We start from the raw sequence: 15,368 nt of genomic DNA on the forward strand, positions 1-15,368 counted from the left end.
ATTACCGTAGTAGCCAGGCTTCAACAAATAGAGTGTGCCACTTGGATCTTATAAGCAAAGAGCTTCTTCAGAGAGGAAGAGGACTTGATCTCTAGCTCCATCCATAGGATGTAGCAATCCTAAAAGTCAGTATTGGCCTCTTAACGAACCTTGTCATACAGTGGCATATAAAAGTTTGAGCAACCCTGGTCAAAATTACAGTTATTGTGAACGGTTAACCCCTTCCCGACATGTGCTGTACTAGTACTGCTCTGCGGGAGGTGCGTTCCCGCAAACAGCAGTACTAGTATGGCACGGCCACACGCTGAGTGCCGCTGTGATCAGGTGCGGGTGTCAGCTGTATGTGACAGCTGACACCTCGCAGCAATGCCCACGATCATTGCTAGCAGCGATCGAGGGCATTTAACCCCACTGATGCCGCTGTCAGTAGTGAAAGCGGCATAGAGAAGCATCGCGCAGGGAGTGGGCTCCCTGCGCTCTCACACCAGGACCTCGCGATGCGATCGCGTTGTTCGGGAGGTCCCCATAGAGACCCCGGGCACCAAGATGGCCGTGGGGTCCTTCCCTGTCCTGCTAGGAGGTGGCTTGTGAGCGCCTGCCGAAAACATGCACCGGCATGCCTTTTCAGCAGTGCAAAGTGTCAGATCAGCAATCTGACATTATATAGTGATGTCCCATCCTGGGACAATGTAAAAAAGTTAAAAAAAGATTATAAAGTGTAAAAATATATTTTTTCAAATTCCTAAATAAAGAAAAAAAATAAATCTTTTTCCAATAATTACATTTATTTATGTAGATTAAAAAAAACAATAAAAGTAAACATATTTTGTACCGCTGCATCCGTAACGACCCGCTCTATAAAACTATCCCACTAGTTAACCCCTTCAGTAAACACCATAAAAAATAAATAAAAACGAGGTAAAAAACAATGCTTTATCATCATACCGCCCAACATAAAGTGCAATAAAACGTGATCATAAAGTTGGATGTAAATAAAAATGGTACCGCTGAAAACGTCATCTTGTCCTGAAAAAAACAAGCCTCCATACAACTTCATCAGCAGAAAAATAAAAAAGTTAGCTCTCAGAATAAAGCGATGCAAAAATTATTTTTTCAATAGTTTTTATTGTGTAAAAGTGCCAAAACATAAAAAAACGTATAAATGAGGTATCGCTGTAATCATATTGACCCGAAGAATAAAGCTGCCTTATCAATTTTACCACATGCGGAACGGTATTATATATAAAAATAAAAAAAATCCTGAACTGCTGGTTTTTGCTCATTCTGTCCCCCGAAAGTCGGAATAGAAAGCGATCAAAAATTGTCATGTGCCCGAAAATGGTACCAATAAAAACATCAGCTCTTCCCACAAAAAAACAAGCCATAACATGACTCTGTTGGCCAAAATATGAAAAAATTATAGCTCTCAAAATATGGTGATGCAACAACTTGTTTTCGCAATAAAAAAGCGTCTTTTAGTGTGTGACAGCAGCCAAACATAAAAACCCGATATAGATCTGGTGTCGTTGTTATTGCACCAACCAAAAGAATAAAGTCGCCTAAGGCCTGTTTCACACTTCAGTTTTTGTCCCTCAGTCAAGATCCGCCGTTTTGCCAAAAAAACGGATCCGCCATTTTGCTTGGCGGATCCGTTTTTTTTCCCATTGAGTTGCATTACCGGCGGATCTTGACGGATGGCCATCCGTTGGATCCGTTTTTTTGCGGATCCGCCAAAATGTTGACGTCCACCGACATGCCCGAATGGAGCATGTAACATTTTTTCAGGCCGCAGGATCCGCACTTCACGCTGCGCATGCCCGAAAGACTTCACTCAGCCTGAAATTTAACCCTAAAGCCTGTTCTGGCGGCTGGAAAAAATCTCTCTCTCTCTATCTCTCTCCCCGCCCCCCCCCCCCCCCCCCGGGCTACGGTTCCTTTAAAATTCTTCACTCATCGGATCCGTCAAAAAAAACGGTCCGGTGGCATCCGTTCACATCAGTTTACCAACGGATCCGCTTTAACTGACACAAAAAACTGAAGTGTGAAACAGGCCTAATCACTTATACCGCCCGAGAAACAGCGTAAAAAATAACTAAAACCAATTCTTCACATGCTGTTGATTTTTTCCATTCTGCTTCCCAAAGATCGTAGTAAGGCTCGGCCCACATTTATCGTGTGCTCTGCGCTGAGCACTTACACCGAGCTCTCTGTGTAAATCTCTGAAATACATTATTCAGACAGAACACCGGCGGAAGATTCCCTATAATGAGGCAGATGGGAGTTACTGTGGTCGCCATAGGACCTGTGATCCGGCGGTGTCCGTCTTGTTAGGATTGCATAAAAGTGCTGTTTGCCACAGTTTTGTGTACTTCCGAAAAGGACACTGCTGAACAGAGGCCAGACTGAGTCCAGAGTAAATGTGCTGCCTCATTATAGTGAATGGATCCCTCGGGGGTTTCATCTGTCACGTCACTCAGAGATTTAGATGGAAACCCCAAAGTGCTCAGCGTAGAGCCGGATAAATATGATCCCTAACGTTACGTAAAATGTTCCCAATAAAAGCTTCAACTCAATCAACAAAAAAAACAAGCCCTCACTCAGGTCCGTCATCTGTTAATGGAAATATAGTGGGCTTCCACCTTACTGGTAGCACAAAGGCTCTGGAAAAGCTAAATGGCTTCACTCTCCCCAAAAGAAATTCAGCAAATTTTGCACTCCCAAATCCAAATGCCCCCTCCCTTCTGAGCCCCAGTGTGCCTAAACCACATTTAGCACCCACATGTTTGGCATTTCTGTAGTGAAGAGAGCCCACCTAATTTACAGGTGCGTGTCTCCAGAAGCATGAGCTGGGCATAAGGTACTGGTCACTACAATGGCAGTTTACAATATTCACTCAGCAACATCCACTGCTGCTTGTTTCTGGAAAACACCCATGGAGTCAAAATCGTCACTGTAAATAAATTCCCAAAGGGTTAGAATTTACAAAATGTGGTCACTTGAGGGGGGTTTCCACTGTTTAGGCACATCAGGGGCTCTCCAAACGCTACATGGCATCAGCTAATTATTCCAGTAAATTTTACATTCAAAAAGTCAAATGGCGCTCCTTCCCTTCCGAGCCCCGCCGTGTACCCAAACAGTAGTATTCCCCCACATATAGGGTTTCAGTGTACTCAGGAGAAATTTCAAAACAAATTGTATGGTGCAGTTTCTCCTGTTATCCTTATGAAAATGCAAAATATGGAGCTAAAAAAGATTTATTTTGGAAAAATGTGATTTTTTTTTTATTTCCATGGCTCTACGTTATAAACTTCTGTGAAGAACCTGTGGGTTCAAGGTGCTCAATACACATCTAGATAAGTTCCATAAGGGGTCTAGTTTTCAAAATGGTGTCACTTGTGGGGGGTTTCCACTGTTTAGACACATCAGGGACTTTCCAAACGCGACATGGTGTCCGCTAATTATTCCATCACATTTTACATTCAAAAAGTCAGATGGCGCTCTTTTCCTTCCAAGCCCTGATGTGTGCCCAAACAGTAGATTTCCCAAAAATATTGGGTATCTGCGCACTCAGGAGAAATTGCACACCAAATTGTATGGAACAACTGCTCCTGTTACCCTTATGAAAATGCTAAATTTTGAGCTAGAAAAGATTTATCTGGGAAAAATTTGATTTTTTTTTTAATGGCTTAACGTTATAAATTTCTGTGAAGCACCTGTGGGTTCAAGGTGCTCAATACACATCTAGATAAGCTCCCTAAGGGGTCTACTTTCCAAAATGGTGCCACTTGTGGGGGGTTTCCACTATTTAGGCACATCAGGGTTTCTCCAAACGCAACATGGCGACTGCTAATTATGCCAGCAAATTTTACATTCAAAAAGTGAAATGGCTCCCCTTCCCTTCCGAGCCCTGCTGTGTGCCTAAACAGTAGATTTACCACACATATGGGGTATCGGCATGCACAGAAGAAATTGCACAACAAAATGTACGATCCATTTTCTCCTGTTTCCCGTGCAAAAGTAAAAAAATTAGGTCTAAAGGAAAATTTTTGTGAAAGAAAGGTTTATTTTATTTCTTCCACATTCCAAAAATTCCTGTGAAGCACCTAAAGGGTTAATAAACTTTTTGAATGTGTTTTTGAGTACCTTGAGGGGTGCAGTTTTTAGAATGGTGTCAGTTTTGGGTATTTTCTTTCATCTAGACCCCTCAAAGTCACTTCAAATGTGAGGTGGTCCCTTAAAAAGATGGTTTTGTAAAATTTGTGAAAAACAAAGGTTCACACTGGCGCTGATCAAAATGTACCTGAAAGACAAGCGGCTGGCAGTCTGGCAGATGTAGTGTGCTAATCTGCCTGTACAATAGTAACTGATCAAATGCAAATTAGAATGCCGCGCTCAATAGCAAGTTCCAAAGTTGCTGCTGAAATGAAGCTGACCTGTCTTTGTCATTCACAAGCTGGGGGAAGTGTGACAGGGTCCTGCATGTGATGATCAGACATCGGGGGAGTTTTCTGCACAATGGCCTGTGATGTCTGATACTGGGAGCGTCCTCCCGTTGAAAAGAAACCCCGTGTGTTAGGCCTCAGGTTTCTGCATCAGCTGTGCAGGAATCCAGAGCCTCACATTCTGCGGTCTCCTGCTGTCTATCTACTGCAGAAGAGATTACTTTGCAGCAGATCGCTCCAGAGACTAAGTCTCTCTGTTCTCCTACTGGGCATGCTCACGAGACGATCTCCCATTGGAGATCGGGAGTCATGTGCTCAGCTCCTGCTCCAGATCTCATTGGTCCATCTCGGAGATCTGGAAGCTTCCGTTCAGCCATGCGCTATAGTATAGTCTCTAGTTGCTACTGTGTGAATGATGATGGATGTATGAACCTGCGAATGACTCATTAAGATCCCTTCCCTCTGATATTACGAATGTGTACAGGGACTTAGCTTAGAGTCAGCGCCAGCACGTGGCAAGCCTCAAGCCACTACAGCATCATCCACAGTGCTATCGTCCGACATTGCGCCAGCTTCCTTGCTTTGTCGACTAGCGGCAGTGTCCTACGCAGCGCTCCAGTTGCAGCCCTCTTTGGCGTCCGCAGTAGCGACGCCGCACGCTCGGTAGGTCTAGACGGACGCAGCTCCTCTGCCTTGGGTCCTGCTCCTGTGACCAGATACCGCACGTGCATTTACCTGAGACCTGTGACTCTAACAGGCTCAGCCTTTTGTGTTTACATCTGCTGACATCTCTGTGAGCTAACAGAAATTGTTTAACGCACTTGGGTGACGTTCAACCCGCTTGCGCATTTCCGCCATATTGCTCGTCTGTCACTACTTAGCAGCAGTGTTCACACCTACTGCATGGTGGACCCCGAGCGGCGAACGCACTTTATTATTTATTTTATTTTGTGCGTTCCGCCGTTCCTAACATTATACTAGCGCCAGAGTCTGGCTAGTAATGGCAGATCAGCAGCAACTCCTACAGTACATTCGGCAGCTAGAGGGCCGGTTGGCTACTCTTGAGAGTGCTATCTCAGCTGCGAAGTCTACTGAGGCTGCTGTACAGGCAATCGCGAGGCGGTTTCACGTATGTCCACGTCCTCCCCTGCGCCAACAGTTTCCCGCCTCCCGTTGCCCGATAAATTTTCTGCCGATTGTGCCTCCTGTAGGGGTTTCGTGGACCAGTGCTCTATCCAGCTGGAGTTACTGGCTGCGCGATTCCCAATGGAATGGGCTAAGGTGGGGTTTATTGTTTCCCTACTGTCGGGCAGGGCGTTGGAGTGGGCCACGCCACTATGGGAGCGTGGTGACCCAGAGGTTCGGACCTCTACTCAGTTCTTTACATCTATCAAGCAGGTCTTCCTGGGACCACGGGTCACGCACGATACCTCTCTTCAGCTACTTACATTAACTCAGGGATCTCTCTCGGTTAGCCAGTATGCCGTTCGTTTTTGGACACTGGCTTCCGAGCTGGAGTGGTCTGATAAAGCCATCATCCCTGTGTTTTGGAAAGGTTTAGCGGAGCATGTTAAGGATGCTCTGTCTACCAGAGAGGTTCCTGTAAGTCTGGAAGAGCTGATTGCCATTGCCACCTGCATTGATCTCCGTTTTTCGGAGCGCGGGCTGGAGCGTGCTCAAACCAGACGGAAGGTTACTTCGGCTCCCAACCTTTTTGAACCTTCGGAATTACCCGAGCCAGAGTGTTCACTCCCAGAGCCCATGGAGGTGTCTCGCGCCAGTCTCGAGGCGCGTCCGGCACTAAGTTCCACTCGCGTTTACCACTGTCAGCACTCTGTTCCCCAGGATAACGGGGCCCCGCAATGGCCAAACTCTGTGCCGCCGGGCAAGACCTTTGTCCCCCCTCGCCTTCGGCCGAAGGTTCTCGCGTGGGCACATGCCTCCAGGGTGGGTGGTCACTGTGGCTAAATGCAGACCACAAAACTCCTGGCAGGGCCTTATTGGTGGCCGCACAGGGCTCGGGACACTAAAAAATATTCTCTGGCATGTGCCTCTTGTGCTCGGAATAGCTTCCTTAAACAGAGAGTGATGACGCCTGCCGACACACTGCGGTGTTCCACTTCAACTTCTGCTCCTGGTGATTTTTCCGTTCCCGTTGTGTCCCACGTGTCCCTTCTTAAACCTGTCGATCTTGCTGCCTCTGATACCTTCCACGTGTCCCGGTTTTCCGTGTCACCTGCCGAGACATCAGACTTGCCTTCAGACGAGTTTGAGGCCTATGCCTCTGATGGGCACAAGGTGGTGGATTGGAAGGCTCAGAGGGGAGGGGGCCCTAGGAGGGGGGGTAATGTTAGGCGTCTGGGATCTGCATCTGCTCTGCAGGAATCCAGAGCCTCACATTCTGCGGTCTCCTGCTGTCAATCTACCGCAGAGGAGATTGCTTTGCAGCAGATCGCTCCAGAGACTAAGTCCCTCTGTTGTCCTACTGGGCATGCTCACAAGACGATCTCCCATTGGAGATCGGGAGTCATGTGCCCAGGTCCTGCTCCAGATCTCATTGGTCCATCTCGGAGATCTGGAAGCTTCCGGAAGGTCCTGGCTATAAAAAGCGTGCATGCGTTCAGCCATGCACTATAGTATAGTCTAGTTGCTACTGTGTGAATGATGATGGATGTATGAACCTGCGAATGACTCATTAAGATCCCTTCCCTCTGATATTACGAATGTGTACAGGGACTTAGCTTAGAGTCAGCGCCAGCGCGTGGCAAACCTCAAGCCACTACAGCATCATCCACAGTGCTAGCGTCCGACATTGCGCCTGCTTCCTTGCTTTGTCGACTAGCGGCAGCGTCCTACGCCGCGCTGCAGTTGCAACCCTCTTTGGTGTCCGCAGTAGCGACGCCGCACGCACGGTAGGTCTAGACGGATGCAGCTCCTCTGCCTTGGGTCCTGCTCCTGTGACCTGAGACCTGTGACACTAACAGGCTCAGCCTTTTGTGTTTACCTCTGCTGACATCTCTGTGGGCTAACAGAGATTGCTTAGCGCACTTGGGTAACGTTCAACCCGCGTGCGCATTTCCGCCATATTGCTCATCTGTCACTACTTAGCAGCAGTGTTCACACCTACTGCACGGTGGACCCCGAGTGGCGAACGCACTTTATTATTTATTTTATTTAGTGCGTTCCGCCGTTCCTAACAACGTGGAGACACTGAAAGGCACAGCGGGTAGCCTCGGCCTGTGAGGTAGCGTGGTGAGTTGGGGGCGTGGCTAAGCGGTGACGACACTTGTCCGTGAATGACGGACACTTTTCATTCTCTACTCAACCCAAGAGTACAGGCCCCAACCACGGAGTTTCGAGCTGATGATCTGGCCAATTACTTCAAAGAAAAAATTGACCAGATCTCACAGGAAATTATCTCCCAATCACCTCATACCATGCACTGTCCTCCCTCCCCCACTGCATCTAGCTCACTCTCTGATTTTGAACCAGTCACAGAAGAAGAAGAAAGCAAGCTCCTTGCATTTTCTCGCCCAACCACTTGCACCAGTGACCCATTCCCGTCACATCTACTCCAGCCCCTTTCCCCTGCTGTCACCCCTCACCTAACTAAAATATTTAACCTCTCTCTCTCTTCTGGTATTTTTCCCTCCTCATTTAAGCATGCCATCATACATCCACTACTTAAAAAACCATCCCTCGACCAAAACTGTGCCGCTAACTATAGACCTGTTTCTAATCTTCCCTTCATCTCTAAACTCCTGGAACGCCTGGTCCACTCCCGTCTTATCCGCTATCTCTCAGAAAACTCTCTTCTCGACCCTCTCCAATCCAGTTTCCGCTGTTTACACTCTACTGAAACTGCCCTCACTAAAGTCTCTAATGATCTACTAACAGCTAAATCAAATGGTCATTACTCCATGCTAATTCTCTTGGATTTCTCTGCAGCATTTGACACTGTGGATCATCGGCTCCTCCTTACTATGCTCCGTTCCATTGGCCTCAAGGACACCGTTCTCTCCTGGTTCTCCTCCTATTTCTGACCGCTCCTTTACTGTATCTTTTGCTGGCTCTTCCTACTCTCATCTTCCCCTTACTGTTGGGGTTCCTCAAGGATCAGTCCTAGGCCCCCTCCTCTTCTCTTTGTATACTGCCCCTATTGGTCAAACAATCAGTAGATTTGGTTTCCAGTACCATCTCTATGCTGACGACACTCAATTATACGCTTCTTCTCCTGACATCACGCCAGCCTTTCTAGAAAACATCGGCAATTGTCTAAACGCTGTGTCTAACATCATGTCCTCACTATATCTGAAACTGAACCTGTCAAAGTCTGAACTCCTTGTGTTTCCTCCCTCTACTAATGTACCTATACCCGACATTGCCATTTCCGTGTGTGGTCCTACTATTACTCCCCAGCAACATGCCCGCTGTCTTGGGGTCATACTTGACTCCGTGCTTTCCTTTGTCCCACACATAAGATCACTGGCTCGCTCTTGTTATCTACACCTCAAAAACATTTCTAGAATTCGACCTTTTCTTACTTTTGACTCCGCGAAAACTCTGACTGTTTCTCTTATTCAATCTCGTCTCGACTATTGTTGCTCCCTTCTAATCGGTCTCCCTCTTACCAAACTCTCCCCCCTCCAATCTTTCTTGAATGCTGCTGCCAGGATCATATTCCTCGCCAATCGTTACACCAATGCCTCTACCTTGTGCCGGTCATTACACTGGCTACCCATCCACTCCAGAATCCAGTACAAACTTATTACCCTCACCCACAAAGCTCTTCATGGCTCAGCACCACCCTACATCTCCTCCCTTGTTTCAGTATACCATCCTACCCGCGCCCTCCCTTCTGCTGATGACCTGAGGTTGGCATCCTCAATAATCAGAACCTCCCACTCCCGTCTTCAAGACTATACACGTGCTGCGCCAATTCTTTGGAATGCACTTCCCAGGTCAATACGATTAGTCCTCAATCCCCACAATTTTAAGCGTGCCCTGAAAACGCATTTATTCAGACTGGCCTACCGCCTCAACACATTAACCTAATCTATCCCTATGTGGCACAGCCAAAAGTTTTTTACCATAACCAGGTTCCCCGCATTATGTTCCCACATGCTTTATGCATCCATTAGCCATCTGCATCTGTACTGTTACACACTTAACATTATGGCTGGTCCATACAATCAGGGCAACTATTACCACCCACCTTTCGTCTCTCCCCTTTTTTCCTCATAGATTGTAAGCTTGCGAGCAGGGCCCTCATTCCTCTTGGTATCTGTTATGATCTATGTGATTATTGTTATGCTGTAATGTCTATCGTCTGTACAAGTCCCCTCTGAAATGTAAAGTGCTGCGGAATAATCCGGCGCTATAGAAATAAAATTTATTATTATATATAAGGGCCAATCCCAACGCATTTCGAGGGAAACGTCCCTCTTTCTTATATTCATATTGAGTGGATAGTGAGGCGTGCATAGATATAAACAGGCAGTGGTAGTGCAGGAGCGATACCTTGAGAAAGAGGGACGTTTCCCTCGAAACGCATCGGAATTGGGGAGGACCCTCCCAGTATCAGACATCACTAATATTGTGCTGATGTAAAGTTTGACATGTGGTAAATGTTATTTATTAAGTATTTTGTGCGATATGACGCTCTGATTTAAGGGCATAAAAATTTTAAAAAATTGAAAATTGCGACATTTTTGACAAATTTGCGTTTTTTTAACAAATAAACACAGTCATATCAAAGAAATGTTACCACTATTATAAAGCACAATATGTCACGAGACAACATTCTCAGAATCAGCGGGATCCGTTGAAGCGTTCTAGAGTTTTTACCTCATAAAATGACAGTGGTCAGAATTGTAAAAATTGTCCTGGTCAGGAAGGTGAAAACAGGCTTCGGGGTGAAGGGGTTAAAGGGTTTTCCCATTAACAAAGTTGGTTTTAATTATTGATGAGCGACTATACTCGTTGCTCGGGTTTTCCAGAGCATGCTCAGGTCTCGAGCATTTTGGCGTGCTCGGAGATTTTGTTTGTGTTGAAGCAGCTGCATGATTTGGGGCTGGTAGACAGCCTGAATCCATGTGAGGTTTCCCTAACAAACAGGTATTCCTCACATGTATTCAGGCTGTCCAGTAGCCACAAATCATGCAGCTGCATCGACACAAACTAAATCTCCGAGCATGCCAAAATTCACGGAGGACACCCGAGCATGCTCGGAAAAACCCGAGCAACGAGTGTTCTCGCTCATCACTAGTTTTAATCAATACATCTCGGAATAATAATCATTTCCACAATTGGATGTGTTTACATAAAATGTTCCTGTGCTGAGATAATCTTATAAATGTGCCCTGCTGTGTACTGTATAGTGTCTGTGTCTGACTGTACAGGAACATGGTCTGATCACCCCACATCTTCTGGGCAGGGGAGGAAGCAAAAGAGAGGATACAGACAGGACAGCACGCGATCACAACATATTCTTTTTTATATTCTTTCCCTGCCTGTTTTTAAAAAATGTTTTACCTCAAAGAAAGAATCAGGTGTGATCCCTTGCTATCCTGTCTGTATCCTATCTTTTGCTTCCTCCCCTGCCCAGGAGCTGTGGTGTGATCAGACCATGTTTCTGCATGGTCAGACATTACAGTACACAGCAGGGCACATTTATAAGATTATCTCAACACAGGAACATTTTATTTAAACACATCCAATTGTGGAAATGATTATTATTCAGATATTGTCAATCTAGTGTTTGGAGACTTGTAGGCCATGCAATACCCCTCTGAAAATTAAACATGCAAAATGCTCATGGATCTTATGAAACTGGCTAAAGCATAAGTTTACAAGTATATAAACTGCAGAACTGCTTGAAGAAAAATGTGAAAGATGGTTTTATTATTTGAATCCTTAATTTCTTTTTCATTGTAGGGAGACTCAGTGGAAAGATGCATTCAGCCAAAGGGACAAAGACCAGTCCTGAGAGAAAGACCAGTGCTGGCAAGCATCTACCTGCTGAGAAAGGCTCACCAGGACGTGAGGTTTATTGTGACAGCATTGCAAGTGCTGGCGAGAACTACAGTTACAATTAAGTACATCTGCGTACTTGACAGCACCTCGCTCTTAGTTTCCTTATTATCAGTTTGTCATGTCTGTTTGTGTGCAAAAACTAACACATGATGTGATGTACAGAAGTATCCACATATTTTATTCACATGATTTGTAATTTTGAAGAATTTTGTAGAAATGGAGGAAGCCGCACATATATGGCCTCCTTTCCATTCTTTACAGCTTGCAGCAAAAATACAGAACCCATCATAGAAGATTTTTATGGGGGATCCTAAATACCCCTTTAATGTAATCAACAAAATGTTTTTCTATTATATACAGATGGTAAAAGATTATTCTCATCCTTATAGATATACAGTTGTGTGGAAAAAGTGTTTGCCCCCTTCTTGATTTCCTGTTCTTTGCATGTTTGTCACACTTAAATGTTTCAGATCACAAACAAATTTTAATATTAGACAAAGATAACACAAGTAAACACAAAATGCAGTTTTTAAATTAAGGTATTAATTATTAAGGGAAAAAGAAATGAAAACCTACAGGCCCTGTGTGAAAAAGTGTTTGCCCTCTCACCCCTAAAACATAAAATTAACTGTGGTTTATCACATCTTTGAGAAACTGAGTTCAAATTCCCTAGTCAAACCCAGGCCTGATTACTGTCTCACACCTGTTTTCATTCATGAAATCACTTAAATAGGACCAGCCTGACAAATTGAAGTATACCAAAAGATCCTGTAAATTTAGACGACATACCGCGATCCAAAGAAATTCTGGAACAAATGATCTATCAGTCTGGAGAAGGCTAGAAAGCCATTTCTAAAGCTTTAGAAGTCCAGCAAACCACAGTGAGGGCCATTATCCACAAATGGCAAAAGCATGGAACAGTGGTGAACGTTCCCAGGAATGGCTGGCCGACCAAAATTACCCCAAGAGTGCAGCGACGACTCATCCAAGAGGTCACGGAAGACCCCACAACAACATCCAAAGAACTGCAGGCCTCACTTGCCTCAGTTATGGTCAGTGTCCATGATTCCACCATAAGAAAGAGACTGGGCAAAAATGGCCTGCATGGCAGAGTTCCTAGACGAAAACCACTGCTGAGCAATAAGAACATACAGGCTTATCTCAGTTTTGCCAGAAAGCATCTTAAAGATCCCCAAGACTTTTCGGAGATTATCCTGTGGACTGATGAGACAAAAGTTGATCTTTTTGGAGGGTGTATGTCCCTTTACATCTGGCGTAGAAGTAATATAGCATTTCTGAAAAGGAACATCATACCAACAGTAAAATATGGTGGTGATAGTAAAATGGTCTGGGGCTGTTCTACTGCTTCAGAATTTGGAAGACTTGCTGTGGTAAATGGAACCATGAATTCTTCTGTCTACCAAAAAATCCTGAAGGAGAATGTCCGGCCATCTGTTTGTGACCTCAAGCTGAAGAGCACTTGGTTTATGCAGTAAGACAATGATCCAAAACACACCAGCCAGTCCACTTCTGAATGGCTTAAGAAAAACAAAATTAAGACTTTGGAGTAGCCTAGTCAAAGTCCGGATCTTTATCCGATTGAGAAGCTGTGACGTGACCTTAAAAAGCCTGAATTACAGCAATTCTGCAAAGATGAGTGGGCCAAAATTCCTCCAGAGCATTGTAAAAGACTCATTGCCAGTTACCGCAAATGATTCCGGTCGTTGCTGCTAAGTTTGGCCCAACCAATTATTAGATTTAGGGGACAATCACTTGTTCACACAAGGCCTGTAGGTTTGGATTTCTTTTTCCCTTAATAATAAAAACCTTCATTTAAAAACTGCATTTTGTGTTTACTTGTGTTATCTTTGTCTAATATTTACATTTGTTTGGTGATCTGAAACATTTAAGCGTGACAAACATGCAAAAGAATAGGAAACCAGGAAGAAGCAAACACTTTTTGACACAACTGTATATTGTCAGATAGTGCTTCATTTTTTCCTACATTCGGTGGTTGAGGCTTATGGCCAAACCACGCCGCAAAACGTAGAAGGAGCCCTTGACTAAAATGGTGCAGACGGAGTCACCGTGTCCTCTGTCGTGCATCATTTTAGGCTGTATACGCCTATTGGAGGAGGCAAATAGCTAGATGTAGTAGACTACATTTGAAAAGGGCCCTAATTACAAGCATTTTTCCAATGTACTTGTCAGGTTCCTGACAGCGCCGGAGTACAGCCTCCGCTAAGCAGGGACTCACCCGCACCGTAGGGACCCCTGGGGACAAGAACAGCCGGACAATAAAGACGCACGGGACCTGAATGTATAATATTAGGAAGCCGGCACAGGACCTAACGGTCATGTGAACGGTCATGTGACTGCCAGGGGGTGGGGCTTAGCGTCCTGCTTTCGGAGGAGGAAGAAAACTCCGAGTCGGGCAAAGCAGAGGTCAGGCACAATACAGGCAAACGAGGTACAGGAGGGATAAACAGACGGAAGGTCAGACAAAGCCAAATGTCATACACAAGATATCAATACAGTACCAGGGATGAGACAGAACGGATAGTCAGGGCCAAGCAGAGATCAAAAACCAAACGGACATAGAAGGTGCCAAGCAGAATCCAAAGCGATATCCAGGAAACAGACTGAGTCATACACAGAGAATCAAGTAACCAGAACACAGCACTAACACACTCAGGGGTCACCACACATTGCCAAGGGCGAAAGTATAACTGACAGGGGATGGGAGCTTCCTGAGGCAATAAGAAGCCTCCCCAGAACCAATGAGAGGCCACCCTAATAGGTCCCAAGTGTGCAGGTGAGAGTCTGCACTGCGATCAGAACATTAACCCCAGAAGTGCCGGTCACCCAGCACTGGTATCATGACAGTACTGCTTTTTAACATTTCCCGCCGTTCTTAGAATATTAACACTATTTTGTTCACAGCACATTTACTAGGGCAGGGGTCCCCAAAGTGTGGCTTTGGACAACATGTGGCTCACGGATGTATGTCAACGTTGGTCGGTCTCCAAGGCAATGAGCTGTAAACAAAAGAGAAGTGTTAATACATCAAGAACGGGTGAAAAAATGTTATGAGCAGTAAATTATAAAAGTTCTTCTATTTACAAGCTCTATCAGACAATACTGTTCATGAAGATGGGAATACCGGTTATGATTTGTACAAGTGATGAAACATTGTAGTACTTTGTGACTTTCACTTTTCAAGATCTCTGTTTGCTGTAAGTAAATAAAAACTTGTGTGTAGAGGATGAAAACTTTTTCAGGGTCATTTTTAGATGGTCATAACCTCATAGCAATCTGCGCACTATTTACTGTCTGCAAACAGATCCTGAAAACAGCAATGAATGAAATCACAAAGTATATTAGAAAGCTGCATATTTTTTCATTGCATAGTAATCAAGCTTCATTGATATGGAACAGGAAGATCCCTTTGAATTGATATGTAATTGAGGCTGGAGGGCTATGGTAGATATAAAGCCTCTGTCACTCCAGCTCTATTGTATGCCCAATGCTGCCTCCTCCTGCTTGACTGATGTCTCCTCCACAGCATAGAGATAGTCAGGGAGGGAATAGAGCTGGAGTGACAGAGGCTTCACATCTACCATAGCCCTTCAGCCTCATTTACACATCAATTCAAACTGTGATTTGTCAGTAAATGACTGGCCATGTAATGGTATTGCTGGACTAGCTACATGCGCATAGACGTACTTCAGTTTGGAGGTTAAAATCTTGCTGACAGATTCCTTTTAATGTCACATACAGCATTTTGCATAGGTAGGCTTTGTTCCTGGAATTTTTCTTGGCATGCCCTTTATTTTTTTGCGGGAGGGAGCAAAAACACTGAGGACATAAATTTCATTAAAGTCTAAAGTG

At 45.0% G+C, this 15,368-nt stretch overlaps 1 protein-coding gene across 1 annotated transcript in view; it reads left to right on the forward strand.

The window, feature by feature from the left end:
* The window catches only part of ANKMY1 (ankyrin repeat and MYND domain containing 1), a 112,428-nt gene extending 99,122 nt beyond the window's left edge, over positions 1 to 13,306 (forward strand). The window contains exon 17 of the mRNA XM_073581284.1: positions 11,379 to 13,306. Within this exon, the coding sequence (XP_073437385.1) occupies positions 11,379 to 11,539 (161 nt within the window). The 3' untranslated portion in view covers positions 11,540 to 13,306. The remainder of the gene's footprint in view (positions 1 to 11,378) is intronic.
* The last annotated feature ends 2,062 nt before the right edge of the window (positions 13,307 to 15,368 follow it).

Source organism: Dendrobates tinctorius, unplaced genomic scaffold (assembly GCF_039654945.1).
Source record: "Dendrobates tinctorius isolate UK_male_01 unplaced genomic scaffold, ASM3965494v1 ptg000069l, whole genome shotgun sequence".
In the NCBI taxonomy this organism is placed as follows: Eukaryota; Metazoa; Chordata; class Amphibia; order Anura; family Dendrobatidae; genus Dendrobates; species Dendrobates tinctorius.